Source organism: Maylandia zebra, linkage group LG19, assembly GCF_041146795.1.
Source record: "Maylandia zebra isolate NMK-2024a linkage group LG19, Mzebra_GT3a, whole genome shotgun sequence".
Lineage (NCBI taxonomy): Eukaryota > Metazoa > Chordata > Actinopteri > Cichliformes > Cichlidae > Maylandia > Maylandia zebra.
Window position 1 is genome coordinate 7,405,801 of NC_135185.1, and position 14,863 is coordinate 7,420,663.

At 41.7% G+C, this 14,863-nt stretch overlaps 2 protein-coding genes across 8 annotated transcripts in view; one reads left to right on the forward strand and one right to left on the reverse strand.

The window, feature by feature from the left end:
- dnaaf9 (dynein axonemal assembly factor 9) overlaps positions 1-14,863 on the forward strand; it is a 31,185-nt gene that overhangs the window by 15,482 nt on the left and 840 nt on the right. The window contains exons 32-39 of one of the 7 annotated variants that reach the window (XR_013094693.1): positions 488-594; positions 852-926; positions 1,737-1,924; positions 2,035-2,100; positions 2,711-2,804; positions 3,012-3,130; positions 5,225-5,273; positions 8,189-8,286. Coding sequence is in view for 4 of the 7 variants with exons in the window: in XM_076877908.1 (XP_076734023.1) it covers positions 488-594; positions 852-926; positions 1,737-1,924; positions 2,035-2,100; positions 2,711-2,804; positions 3,012-3,118 (637 nt within the window). In the remaining 3 variants the exon portion in view is untranslated. Of the gene's footprint in view, positions 1-487; positions 595-851; positions 927-1,736; positions 1,925-2,034; positions 2,101-2,710; positions 2,805-3,011; positions 7,802-8,188; positions 8,287-14,863 lie in introns of those variants that run through there. The other 6 variants (XR_013094692.1, XR_013094691.1, XM_076877908.1 and 3 more) reach the window with 6 other exon arrangements.
- Positions 8,818-14,850, reverse strand: ky (kyphoscoliosis peptidase). The gene is made up of 7 exons (XM_004554777.3): positions 14,746-14,850; positions 13,311-13,912; positions 12,848-12,962; positions 12,583-12,700; positions 12,234-12,425; positions 11,858-12,048; positions 8,818-11,680 (listed from the first exon to the last, which is right to left on the reverse strand). Exons 2-7 carry the CDS (start codon positions 13,890-13,892, stop codon positions 10,353-10,355), a joined length of 2,526 nt encoding a protein of 841 aa, XP_004554834.3. The 5' UTR covers positions 13,893-13,912; positions 14,746-14,850; the 3' UTR covers positions 8,818-10,352.

Genomic DNA, 14,863 nt, shown 5'->3' on the forward strand with positions numbered 1-14,863 from the left:
GTTCTATCACCAGTTGCCTCCTGGCAGCACAGTAACAAGCTGTTGGCCATGCAGTTGCCATATACACAGAGGGGTCTCTTTTCCTTTGGACTATGTCCAGCCAGTCTTCATGCCTCAATGCTCAGCCTAATATGAACTGCTGCTAAATCCTCCTCTCAGATCATACACAGTATCTGGCCAGAGTGTGGCCCGTTTTAATTTGCTCATCTTCAGCCTTTAATTTGTACAGTTTGTGTATATTGGGGTGTGTTTGGGATTCTTCTTAGATGCCCTCATATCAAGGAGCGAGAAATGTTTGTTTTGTTTATACCTGCTGTTAAAAGAATCTGCATTTAGAAATTTCTCTTGCATTTTAGCAGCAAATCACATACACTGGCCTCTTCACTGTGAGCAGCTGGTTGAGTAAACAGCTTTCCAGCCAAAGACAAAATGTAGCACAAACATTTGGCTTGGTCTAGATTTAACTTTCACGTGTTCTTTGTTCCAGGTGCAAAGGGCGCTTCTGCTCTGGTTCTGGGACTCTGGTCCTCACCCAGCAGCGCGTGGCTTTTAACCGGCCCCTAGAGAGGCCTCTATTTGTCACCCACTGTAAAGGTGAGATGGAAAGAAGCCCCCTGCCTCGTGACAGACTCTCTAGATATGAGATGGAAGGATTTGGTTGTGATTACATGAGCTGCCTTCCCTCCGAATATGGAGGTGTTGAAGTAATTATCAGCCGTTGCTTTGAAGTCATCTGTACTCCCAAAGGATGGCTTTAGAGTCTTGTCACAAACTTGCTTTCTAGGAAATTTTCACTTTACATAATTTGCTCGACAATACTAAATGATCAAACTCGCATTGTTTTTCTGCAGCAATCAAGTCATCGCTACGGCCAAGCCCCTTCCAAGGAAATATGTACAATGTTTGGGGAAAAGTCAGATTTTCTGGTAGGATTCACATATTTTTCCCTTTGATTTTACTCTTTATAAAATATATTTGCAATATACTTCTGCTAACTTTTAAAAATTTCAGATCCTACTTTGAAGAACTTGCTTATGAAAAACATGACAAAAAACAAATGTGACTTCTTTCCTTGGGAAATATTTTAATCTACATTTGCATTTCCCAGTTTGGGGAATCATTAGACAAAAGGTTTCTCTCAAGGCAGGAAAGAAGCTCCTGACGGTAGGAATTTTGCTTGGTTGTTGCTCTGGTGTCTGGTGCTTAGAACTCAGCCCATATTCCACTAGTTTGGTTTGCTTCACATAATTTTCTCACTCTTTTTGTTATTTTTTATTTTAAGACGTGTGTAGAGTTGTTGCATGAGGAGAAAGTGCAGGTGCCTGTGAGGAGATGTTCAGCGAGTGTGAATATATTTGTATAGTTGGGAAGATAGAGTATGAAACCAGTGTGGTGTCTGAGACTCCGACTTTCCCTTAATGTATATTTTAGTAGCTGCCTATTGGGTAGTGTATCATTTACATCCATGTAGTTATTTTGTTTGAGTTTTTCGATTTAGCTGATATACATCCAACACATATTGTTGAAGTGGGACGTATTTATCTTGCTTTTATCTGGTTTTGTACACACGGGTTCTGTGAGCCGTTTTTGGAACAGAAGCCCTGTATGGATGTTAAAACATTAACACTCCACCAACAGCATGCTGGTAACATATGAAGCTGCTGTAGCAGGTGTTAGACAAGGTGTGAACTTTACTGAGACTCAAATCTGAGCTGCTTCATCTGTGAAACCTCCAGACTCAGACCAGCTGATGGAAGTGAGCTACAATGCACTGAGTGGGAACCTGAGAATTGTCCCTGAAGACAACAGTGACCCTCTGAGTCAGGGTCCCAAAGAGACCAACACCTCCTGTTTCCTATTCTTTGATGGTGTTGGTCTCACTGAGGATGGACTGAAGGACTGGTTAAGACTGTGCGCCAAGCAGGTAGACACTGAACACTGACACTCATGTATAGCCATGTTATCACACAACATCAGTCAGGTTTTAAAAAAATAACGTGTTGTTTCTTTCTTTGTTTTTTTTTACGTTTACAGAAGCAGGCAAAGAAAACTAAGAAGACCAAAAGTACCCTTTCACCACAAGAAATCAAGAGCATCCACGTGAGTCTCCACTTTCTAACATGCTCAGAACTATAGGGACTATAGGTATAATTGATGATAATTGTCATGCAATACATAATATTTCATAAAAGGCTCTAAACAAGCAGAAATACTCAAAGGCAGGAGTACTTTGACACATATGCTGCAGACTGTAGAAACTAAAGATGAAAGCACGCCCTCTTTTTTTTTTTGATCTACATACATGCCAGTGTGTTCACGTTTAGATATTTTTTACAGAATTTCATGTTTACCAGTTTTTTGTTTCCAGAACAAAATCATTGCTCATCTTTGGAGTTTGATTTGTTTGAAGTTTCTAAATAAAATCAAAACATTTTACAAATTAGGATGCACTAACCACATCTATGAAATCAAAGGATTATACACACATCTGATAAACAATGAATGCACAAAAATCTCCCAAGGTTACCATTAACATTTGCTGATAGAGACAGTTTTCTAACTGATGTTAAATATGGGTGCCATTGTTCTTTTTTGTGGTCTGTTCTTTATTTATCAGGTTTTGCTAATTCTTAAATATTGGGCTAGATGAGGGACTTGTGGCTTTTATCAATAATCTTGACTGAACCTGATATCGTATGTTTCTGTTTAGATGACCAGACATTTGGAACCTCTTCCACCAGGCTACTTCTACAATGGTTACCAATATGTTGACATCTTTGGAGATAAAACAAACTTCCATCCCAGTATCCTTTTCACAAGGGTTACTGTAAAACTGTATGTCCCTGTCATTAAGGCTTGAGAACAAAAGTCTGAAATAGTCATGAGTCAGTTTGATTTGACTGACTGAGATTTTGACACAGAAGAACAGTGAAAAATACTGAGATGCATCTTTATATACTGCTGTGTGGAGTGCATGTGTTGCAGTTTTCCTTACATTGCTGCTACCCTAGACACGGAGGAATTCATTAAAGAGTATATCGCTGAGGCCAACAAGGAGATAGAGCAATTCAACTGTCAGCTGGAGTCGCAGGGACAGCCCGACCTCTTTGAGCCGTGATAGAATCTTCGTGTATGTTCACTCCATCTGTCGTATTTACCTTGTAAGGGAACCACTGTGGGGGGTGAGGGAGGGCAAAGGGGATATGTGCTGAACACTCCACTAGAGCAGTCAGTGTGTGGTCACACATCATGTATCTTCACAAGCCGCTTCTGCTGGAAGTCCTTTCTTATTTACTTTATCATTTTATTTCTTATTTGGAGCCTTCAATCATCAATGAAAAGGTGGTTATGTAATTGTATGGCTGTTTGCCATGCTGTAGACTACGCTAGCATTAGCACTTTGGTGAGTTGGGTTTCATTGTTATGGTAGCTAATTTAGATTAAGACATGTTTGTCAAGAGATGCAATTTGCTCACAGCTGTAGACAAATCAGAACAAGCACCACACAAATCTCCACCTTTAAACCAGTATGATTATACCACTGAGTCTGCAAGCTATGCGACTTTCACAATTGAAGGGAAGGGCCACACACTCCTTGTGCGTTTCTGTTTATCGCAGTTGGCAAATTAATGCCTCTATTTCTGGGCAGGCGTGGATAGCCGTGTGATTCTGGTGGGCTCCCTGGTGGGGTTTCTCAAGAATCGCTCCTCCTCTGTTGTCACCCAATCCATGGTCCACCTGTTAGCTTGTCTGTAAGCCACACAGCAGCAGAGGAAGACTTGATCATTGAGCTGTAAACATTGGACAGCCTGTTGGCAACAGACAACTGATGAATGATGCCATTAATCGCATAGCTATAGACCGTCCCAGTGCTTTATTTTAAGACATGTCAAGGGAATCTTATGAAAGTGCAATTAACCAGATTTCAATTCCAGCAGCAAAGTGTTGTAAAACAGCTGAGGCTGTCATGAAACATATTGAATTACTGGGGTTACCGAGGTCCTCCACAAACTTCATCATAGCCCTGTGTTCTGTTTGTTGTAATGTTAGTTAGTTTACACCAGCACATGATAAACAAAAAGTTTAGACAGCCAGAAGTGGATCATTCATTATGCCACTATTTGCTGAAAATTCACACATCCCCCTGATTCTTTTGAGTGGCAGCATTTGGGGAGGACAGGGAAAATGAAATAAAGTGGGGGAAAATACTGCTTTATTAAATATTGGCTAGATTAGGGTTAACATGAGTAAAGTGATTAGTAAAAGGTATAAGGCTTTGTATCAGTGGTGTGATGTTGCAGAGAACAGTCTTGTTTAAATGAGTTATTCCACTGTTTGCTCTGCGATTGTGTGTCACACTAATGTTTTATGCACGTCTTCCTTTTATCAGGGTTCCTACACAGGTTTGGAAATTCTGTGACCTGTAAGAAAATGTGTTTAATAGGCAGTCATTTCTCTGGGAAAAGCTGCGACAGCTGCATATTTAAAGAGCCACTAATCTATAATATTTATACTGAACAAGTATTTCAGTATAACTGCGTCAAAAAGATATGAAATTTTGAGGTGCAGAATGTGTAGGAACCCTGCTTCAGTATCTGGAGATTCAGTGGCTTTCATTCATTATGGGGTTAGCAGTGTAGTATATTAGTGCAATCCAATACACTAATATGCTTTTAAGAAATACTGCTGCAGCTATAATTGCATGATATATTGCAGTGGCTGCTGTACCAAAAAAATGTCTGTAATCAGTGAGAACTTTGAGATTTACGGATAAGTGAGGAAAAATGTTTCTGTTCAGTCTACGTTTCAAGTCTACAATCAAAATTTTCCTCAAATGGAGGGCACGCTTGCTAGTGAGGTGAACATTTGCTGTTATAATCTCCTTTAAAAACATATTTTTAGATCAGTGGAGACCTCAGTGTGTTATGGGTACCCTTCATAATTCATATTTTGGATAACTGTCTGACGGTGCTTTTTTCCTTTTCAGACAAAAACAGTGTGATTACATCATTAGCAAGTTTTGGGTTTTTTTCCCCAGGTGACCTCTCTGTCTGTGCAGATTTAAGTGATCCAGCACTGCTAGCCCCATCCATCCACTTTGACCTGAACAAGCCATATAGTCTTAGGTGTGCTAGGTGTGGAGCGATCATGCGTAGTTTTAAAATAGCACATAACCTAGCGGTGAAGTACATCTTCTAACATGTGTTGCTCTGACATGTTCCAGATAGCCAGAAAAAAGGGGGGCTCACAAGGAAAGGAGGAGCTCACCCCAAGTTAGTCATTCCATTAGCTCCTCTCCTGATGTTCTTCTCTTTTATTCTATGAAGAAGTGCAATTGTTCTTTGTCTTTTTATATATTCTACTTACAGTACCCTCAAAAAGCTCTTTAAGGACATAACTGAGGAAACAAATGAGCTGCTAAATTCTCAGTCTCTGATTTTCACTCACTTTCAAGTGCTCACAAAACAAGTCAAGGGTTTGGTGCAACATTAAATGCCGCTTGGAGGGGAGGCAGGGGGGTATTACCTCTGCTTACAAATGACGGACAACAAAATGCACACAGATTACAGTGCTTCTTTTAATGGAGTGGGATAATATATAACTTAAATCCTCTGGTGACAAAATGATAACTATCGTTTAAGCTAGATGTTCTTTTTAGCGTTTCAGAGATGCACTCTAAGCCGTCTGTTTGCAACAACAGTTGCCGTCATTCTGTAGTTATGTAATACTGCAGAGAGTTGCCTTGACTGACAGTGAAATAGTTGTTGGGAATATGTATGGGAGACTATTTTGAAAGCTGCTTTATGTCCAAGAGCAGAGATGTTGTAACCTTAATTGGCTAAGAGATCATAAAGTGGTCCTTAAAGAAGTGAGGGTTATGTAAGATGTTTGTGACTTTTAAATGAAAGCACTACTAACAGTGTACGCTATAATTACTGCTACAAATGTGTCTACACTATTTTGCATGTTTGAGATGTCACGTGAATATACCACGACATATATTCTGACACAATTGCCTTTCACCAAACTGGTACAGCAAAGAGAAAATAATCGCATTTATTTTACATATCTGCTGAGAATTTGAATGACCTCTAAGCAACAAATAGTATTTTTGTAAGACCGTGAATTGAGCATTCAAGGTGCAAAACAAAACATTTCCTTTCGCACAAGCTTCAAAAAGCAAAAGCAGATGCAAATTTTTTGTAGAAAAAACAAACTAACTTGGGAATCTGATAAGTTGTGACACATCAGGTTTCTCAGATCCAGCAGTGCCTTGGCTACAGCTAAGAAAAGCAGAGATTAAAGCTGCATTCAGAACTCCATCCCTCTCCCTTTCACCAGGGGAGGAGGTGTTGTCAGGCGAGGATCTGTCCTTCAGCAGTGTTGGTGAAAGGAATCCATGGAGTCGTTCTTTAAAGCAATGTGTTTTTACTAAGCCAGAGGGTAAAGTAGTCAAGGTCACACACAGGGAGGCCGCTGGCTGGCTCAGGATAATTCAGGTATTCTCACTAACAAACCAAAAATATGGTGTAAAAGGGGCAGGGCACCACAGCAACTCTGATTTATGTTCACACTTACATTTGTTTTGTGTCTTTCGTTCAAGTTCATTTGGTCTTTTAAATGAAACGTGCATTTTTGTCTCAGTTCTTTTAAGATCTAGAAAATTTCATTCACATGTTTTTAGGATACGTGCCTAGCACAAGCTGGGATACAAAAATGTAAAGCTTTGCATCAGAGTATGCCCCACCCCTATGAAATAAGCAAAAAGGAGGATTTAGTTTGTGACTAAAGTTGGGTGGTCCCTTCTTTCTTGCACATGGGACCCCCAGAGAGCCCTCCACAAGCCTCTCAGTGTGACTGCTACGTAGCTCTCTGGCAGACTGAGCACTCTGGTGTCTTCATCCTGTATGTGGAGACTAGCTATTTTGTAGCTGAAGTTATAGGACAAAAAAACAAAGTTTGGTGTTAATTGGTTATTTGGGAAGGACGGAAATGTGACGTTCTCATACTGTAGTGTGATAATGCAGTGTTAAAGGTTTTTCTGTTCTTTTCTAGTTTGGCTCCAGTGTTCAAAAAAGGGGCCACCCTCTAAAAGTGGAAGTGGATCTTTTTATGGTGTTTTTGCGCTTATTAGAAAAAATGCAGCTCGCAAATGGATTTTTGACTGACCAAATATTTCTCAGGCCTCGGGGACCGTTGATACTAATTGTTTGAGGCGTTCTGTTCCGAGAAGGTTAAATTTGAGCACATGCTCTTCACTCCTCAGTCCTTACAGACGGCGAGGAGTTCTTTCAGGTGTAGTTATTATTATTTCTGTGCCCGAGGTTACATATTTGCCCTTACAAACTCAAGTTTTAAAGAAAAAGATGGAGGTGAAGTTGTGGTTAATGTCTTGGGTCTGTAGCTACATAGCAACAGGCTGCACGGCCGCATACAAAACGAGGATGTTGTAATTTATGTTAAGGAACAGTTGCGATTCAAGTTGGCAAACATTTGATTTCATGATGGCAGAATTAGATCTCAGCAAAGGGCTCAATCTTTTTCTTCCCTATACAGGCCGTCCAAAGCGAAAGGGGGAAAAAATAACTTTGTATTGTGATGGGAAGCAAAAAACAACTTTAAAAGTGCCAAACTGACTTCCACGTCTTGTTTTAAGAGTGTTCACGGAAAGTGAGCAAAAACAAATTGCATTTGCACAAAACTACTGTAACTTCTGTTTTTCTTCCTGTGACTGATGCTTTTATTAACTAATTGTTGTATTTATTGCACCACGTAATACATTAAATATTTATAAGTTTAATGAGTTTGTTGTCTTTATCATTTCATTCAACATGTAGGAATTTAACCTATGTGGACATCACATTTTGGGTTGTTTAGACCACAATACTAAATTTTTCTCTACAAGGGCCTGATATCCTCTTCTCCGAAACTACATCAGGTAAAAAGATAGTTCTTTGTTTTTACATTCATCAGGTCCCAAATAGCAAAAAAATAAAAATGCATGCCATGAAAGAGTTCAGGTCTTAGGAGGTTGAAGGTCTGAGTTACGTCGCACACTTATGTGTGATGGACTTGAGAAATGACGGCTGGAATAGCACAGAGAGAACAAGAGGAATCCTGCCCCACAGATCCCTTTATTTCCTCATGCTGTGTGAAGATAGTCTGTGTGTCCTTGTATTGTTGCCAGGCAGATACATTCGTTCACATGGCTAACCTCTGACATCAGTGTTTCCTCGCCTCTCTTCTGCCACCACTGTGCCGCCAGTTTCTCCCCAGCGACTCAAGGCAAGACTACCCGCCCAGATACACTTAGCACACTCAAAACACGCTCTAGCCATATCTCTTCCACCATTAGTTGCTCTTTTTTTCCTCCCCACCCATTCTATTGTTGTATTTTTACCGAGGAGCTGAACTGAGGCTATTTGTGGCCTATTATGAGGGCCACATGTAAACACTCATCACTCTTGCTGGTGTCTGCCAAAGCCTGCTGAGTGGGTCCAGGTCTCTACAACAATGGACCACTGTGCTAGATGTTTTCAATTTTACAAAGTGAAATTCTATGGAATTTATTTTTGTTTGTACTTTAAGGCCAGTAAAGTAATAGCTGTCTTAATTTAGAACTCCTGTGAAGCAAATCTTCACAATAAATCTTGAGAACTTGTGACAGGTATTCCAGAAGCTACCAGATAAATCAGTGTAAGTAAGACAATTGTAAAACGACCATTGACAGGCCTTTGTTGCATAATTAACATAATTTGGAGACTTAAATTGCAACGTTGCGTGACTGTGACTGCAGAAAACAAAAGACATACCATCATCACTGTATATATTTATTGCACAGTTTTTGACAACCGTCATTTCATAATGCAGTTTTGTTTCTCATAACAACAATAATAATACACACAGCTCTCTTGATCAGTTTAATATCACGGCTGAGCACCACAGCTGAGCACCATTGTCAAGCTTGAAGGTTTGCTGGTGATGAATACTACCTGCATCAAATAATAGCTTTCAAATAAAAATGTCATGTTGGTTTGCGATTGTATTTATAATACTACGCTGCTGCAATGCTTATACAGTTGCAAGAACATAATTTAAGATCAATTCTTATAGAGTTACAGGAAAGAGAAAGAAAAGCTTGCAAACCTTTTGAACTGTTTTTTTTCCTGCATAAATATAGCCAAAAACATGTTTAGACTTAGAAATCTGAAAACTAGATGGCGAAAACCCACTTTTAGCTCATTCGACTGCAATATTTGGTAAGTTTCCCTGCTTGGGTCGCTCTTTTTTTTTTAATTATTTCTGTTAAAGTTAAAAAAATTTGATTGAAAATATGTTTTTGTTCTTCTTCTACTGTTAGATACTTTTGATATTGTCTTGCTAATTATTGCTAATTATCTCTGTGTTGTTGGGTTGTTGTTGTTTTTTAAAAATCAACAATCAAGAGTTCATTGTAGCTTTAATCAAGAACTGTCCTGATCCAGATGCAGTAAGGAGTCCCATGACACTACCACCACCATGTTTCACAGGTGGAAAAGGTTCTGTCCAAACACAATGCTTCTCATTTAAAATATTTAAATGACTAAACTGCTTATCCAACTTAGTGCAAAGGGCACCAAGGCCTGTACAGCACCATTGTGCTTTTTGGAGAACAGTAGCTTTCTACTTGCTCATCTTGCACACCATTTTTTCAATGTGTTCTTGGTGAAATGATTGAGATGAGCTACATGACCATTAGCCATTGTGAGAGAGTCTTTCTGTCGCTAAGGAGCTACCCAGGGTCCCACTGGGGCCTCACAAGCTATCACAGCTTTCATTCTTGGAGTGCAGGTAAACCTCTCCTCTAAAGGGTTGTTGAACATTGTTGTTGAATCTGCCTTTGGCATACTCTGAATTATAATTTGTGGTTTGAGTCACTTCCCTAAATATGTTTAGTGAAAGTCAGTTATTAACAGATCAGTGTCTCCAGTTACTCTTGATTTTACCATTACATTTACTGCTAATCCTAGAGGGTTACATACTTCTGCCGCTCACAGTTATGCACTATTTGACCATTTCTCCCAATAACCAAATGACCAAGTCTAATTTTTGTTCCATGCTATTTATTTAATTTTGTTCTTTTTTGTCTACTTTCAAGACTTGTGCATGCACTTAAATATCTTCAGAAATGTAGAAAATCTCCAGTGTTGTACCTGTTACTGTATGCTTCATTTTGACAAGCTTTAACATACCGCCATCTGCACTTTGTTAATACAGATAAACATAGAAGATCTGAGCTCACAGTTTGAATTATTTGCAAGTATTCTGAGTGCGATTTGCTTCGGTAGCCCCCACACCCCCGCATTTTGATTTCACACTTCTTTGTCCTGCTGCTTGATGTCAAAGGTCATCAAAACAGCCATGTCACTGGAGTCCCCCAAGGAGACAGCCAGTTTTAGTACCTGAAGAGCATTTCCACTGAAAACGTCACCCTCCCAGATTCTGCTTTTATTAAGTTTCAGGTCAGTCCGTGTCTCTCCCACCACGCTTACCCTCTGGATCCCTGGAACCCGTACCCTGAAGCGAACCCATGAGGCGGGCTCCAGTAGGCCCACACGAGGCTCAAAGAGAACGCAGCCTTTGCTCCAGTCAGAATAGACACAAGGGAAAGGGATCCCCGGCTGATCGCAGATGTTCCTTAGGATAAAGTCACACATGGGGTTAAAATCTCCACCAGGGGTTATCCTAGCGTAGAGGCCCAGCCGATATACCCCAGTATCAGGCAGGCTGATGCTCACTGTCACTTTTGTGTCTGTGTATGTGCAGAACAAGTAGCGGGAAAGTGGAAAAGCTGCTGATTTGTTCTCTTCTTTGCTGAGCACAGTGTGAAGCTCAAGGTCGCGATGGTTGTGGAAGGTGATGTTGCATTTGCCTTGCTGGGTAACCACCACTGCTGTTGTATGACTGAATTTGGAAAGTCCCGCCTCTGACGTCCGGGTCCCTGGGCCACATGCTGAGCCCAGGTTAGGAGGGAAGAGCTCATGAGGACTAACCACCTTCCCCCTGCAGTGCAACAGGAAGTTTGCAGTGTTCTGGAACTTGACTTCCGTTTTCTCATAATCCCGCACAAACACCGACAGCCGGTAGAAGCCATGTAAAGGGCAGAGGACGTGGCACGTCAGGGTGTCTGGTTTAATCTGAGTAGCCAGGCAGCGTTTGGCTATGGCAGCATCCATCTCTGGGTGAACCAGTTCACACAGCATCATCAGAGGCCTGGAGGTCTTCAGCACCAAATCAAAGACACCTTCGTCCACCTCAGCAACCTCGCTGCTCTGGCTGCTGCTTGTGACTCCAAGAGATCCTGCAACTGGCTGCAGCCCCCAAGACAAGAAGGGGTTCTCTGGGATCTCTTCCATCGCTCTGGGGGTAGGACACTCGACTGTGAAGGAGCAAACCCAAACCAGAGGCGTGGCAGCTGCCTCGGGTCTAGCAAACACCTTCACATCGTACATTCCACTTGCGGGTGGCAGGAGTTGCAACTTCATGCTCCGATGGGAGACAGTTAGGATACCGAATGAAGAGTTGATAGACTCTTTCTGCTCTGAAGCACCACAGTGGAGGAGGTCTTGGTGCTGGGTGATCTCATAGGTAAAGGTTGTTGGCTTTGAGAAGCCAAGGGACACACTTGCCTCACCATTATCTGAGCAGAAAATACAAGAGAGCGTTTGTTTTTGTTTTTTTTAACGTACTTGAAGATAGATGTTAAAAATAAATATGAGTGCATTCTTGATTAAAACATAATGACATTCAACAATAAGACTAAACCAAAAAAAAGAAAGCTGACCAGAAGAACAAAACAAAAAAGTTGTCAGGTAACCTGTGACAATGTGACAGTGATGTGGCCGAATCAGCCTAAGCCCCATACTGAAGAAGGCTGAGGTCTTGAAGACCCTTCTCTCAAACTCTTCCTGGGAGATGGGTATGCCTAGGAGCTGCCATTTCTCCTCATCAGGGAAGTGCGAATCGATGAACTCCTCCGGGTCCGTTAGGAAATAGAAATCATCAAACCTTGAAGGAACAGATAGAGACAGTGTGCTGGTTTTAGACTCAACCTGCTGCCTGTCATGGGATTATTCGAATAAGCAGCTGTTAAACTTCAGTCATTATTGTCGTACCACCGTGTCATTGTGGTATTGTTTGCAGCAACCTAACCGCTAAATAGTGAATGTGTTGAAATCATTTCCTTTTCACACCTTTTCACAAAGCTTTCATGTTCCATATCTACTCGTCCCGCTCCCCAGCAGGCATCCAATAGGAACCACTGTCCTCCCAGAAGCACAGCGTTCCACAGGTGATCAGATTTCACATGCTTCAGGCTTTGGCCCTGGCGGTATCCTATGCCCTTACTGTGGCCCGGCACTTCTTGGCACTCGATGCCCACCTCTCTGTAAACACAAACCAAACAACATGCTCATGGCTTTTTGTTTTTATATCGCATGTCCTCAAACTCGAGTTCATAAACTCAGAAGGCCTTTAATGCAGCAGTTAATAAACTGGCGATCACAAATCAACAACAGCTGTTTTCGGAGGTGTTGTGTTTACCTGCACATCTCCGTACAAAGGTTGGAGTAGCTGCAGCAAACACCGCGGCCAGCCGCAATCACCTCCTCTGGTGAACTCAGCTTCTCCGAGTGGCCAAGGTACCCGCTCACATCATACTCTGTGAAAGCAACCTTCCTTTTATTCACAGTAGGATGAATGACACCTGTATGAGTGAATGCTGCTGAACATAGATGGATTCGCCACCTTAAACTCAAAAATATGTCTCATTAGCTAAACCTAGTGGGCTTGTGTGGGCTGTAGTTACCGATGTTGTGGCACAGCCAGACCCAGATGGCACGAAGTTTCTCCAGCTCAGTTCTGGCTTCCTTTGTGATGCTTTGTACAATTGTTTTCACATTGTACACGCACTTTTCTTTCAGCTCCAAAACAAACACAACGATATGCACTGTTAGAACTCACAGCTTTTTAAAGGTAACTAACATAGGCAAAGATGGAGTCACAAACTTTCATGGAGTTGGAATGACTTAATTCCTTATAGTTTTACAGCGTTGTGTCCCTGTGTCTCTCTAGTGTTGAACTAACCAAATACTGAAACTGACTGAACTGCAGTTCTGTTCATCTTGGCATATGGAAAGTGTTCTAGTGTGACTCACTGCTGAAGCTAAAGCACTAAGATTAAGCACTAAATGGCAGATAGATTTGCAGACACTTAAAAAAAACCCACACACACACACACACACACACACACACACAAAAGTACTTCTGACCTCTGCTCCAGCCCTCACAGCATGTGAGTCAACCCTGTGGAACACGTCTGAGCTGGTGAAGAGGTCCTTTCTGTGCTTTCTCGTCACTGTTACTGAAGCACACGCTCTCGGCCTCTGTCCCAGCTGTGCTTTTTGCTGCAAGTGTCTTGGTTCATCTGCCTCCTTCCTCACAGCACTCTTTTTCACCACCGTGATGGTTCTAGCCGCGCTCTCAGACGACAGTTGTCTCTTTGCAGCGGGACGCTGGTCCTCGCTCTCCACTATCAGTTTCTCAAACACACACTGCCTGGAGAGCACAGTACTCTTGGAGGCTTCACCACAGACCAGGACCTGTGCTGCTGCCACGTCTTGTCCAGGAGGAAGCTCTGGTAGACTCTCCTGTGCCTGCTTCTCATTGTGTGCCTGAGCTCCTATAACCCTAACTGAGCTTGGATTGCTTAAAACAGGATTGTCCTGAAGCTCACGAAGCTCCAGGGTTTTCACCTGTATGCATCCCTTCCGGGTCACATCGTTTTCCTGAGAAAGGTGTGCAGCACGGGCAAACGGGAAAGAAAACTTTTGAATTGCAACTTCAGCGGACATTATGCTGGATGCATGGTATCCTGTCCAGAGACAAGGTGGATAAAATGTAAAATTCAGTTATTATCTGTAAGATATTTTTAGCTTAATCTCATGAGCAGATAGTGACTCAGTATCTTGTTCTGCTTAGAGTGAGACACACAACTGCTGAGGGATCCCTCGTGCGCAAGCTGTTCGGAAGACAGAAGCAGAGAGCTTATTCTATACAGTGCAGTGCGCTGTGTGTAAGACAGAGATGAATTGGCAATTATATCATGTCTATTCATAACCAAATGAATGCAAAAGCTAAAATCATTAATCACTGTCTCAGCTAAAAGCAGAAATAAATCTTTCGTCATATTACATGACCCCGTAACTTCCTGTACGTGATGAACCTTCACACTGATGGCCGTATTCATCTCTTTAAAATAAGCAACGTATGGGGAAAAACTGCTTATTCTTGACAGGGCAGCAGGCTGGCACAGCGGCTGTCCTTCAGCCAGATGACCTGTTTGAAGCCACGTGGCATGTATCTGCCCTGCTCAAGTGTCCCTCACCAGGTCCTATCAGCTGTGTGCACTGCGTAGCAGTTAACCCTGACCCCTTCCTGAGGAGCAATTCAAGCAAAACTTTCAGATGACAGTAAAGCTAGCCCCTATCATGTCAAAGTTAATCCATTGTCCTAAAATAATTAGGTGTGCTCGAGTTTTTAAGAATAGTACTTTTTTTTTTTTTAATAAATAAAAACATGGATGAAAGTAGCTCTCAAAATACTGATTTATGCCTGATTTACACTTAAAAGGGCAGGAGGGGAAACCCGTTCTGTGTAGGCTTAACTGCTCCTACATCCCTATATGTTAGTGAGGCTTATACTCACCCTGAGAGGATTTCAAAAGCCTGCCGGATGTTTGCCGGAGTATCGACCAGAGATGTTTCCACTGTGTGTTCTTTGTGGTCCCCAGTTGCAGGGTGGGAGGCTTATATATTCTCCTATT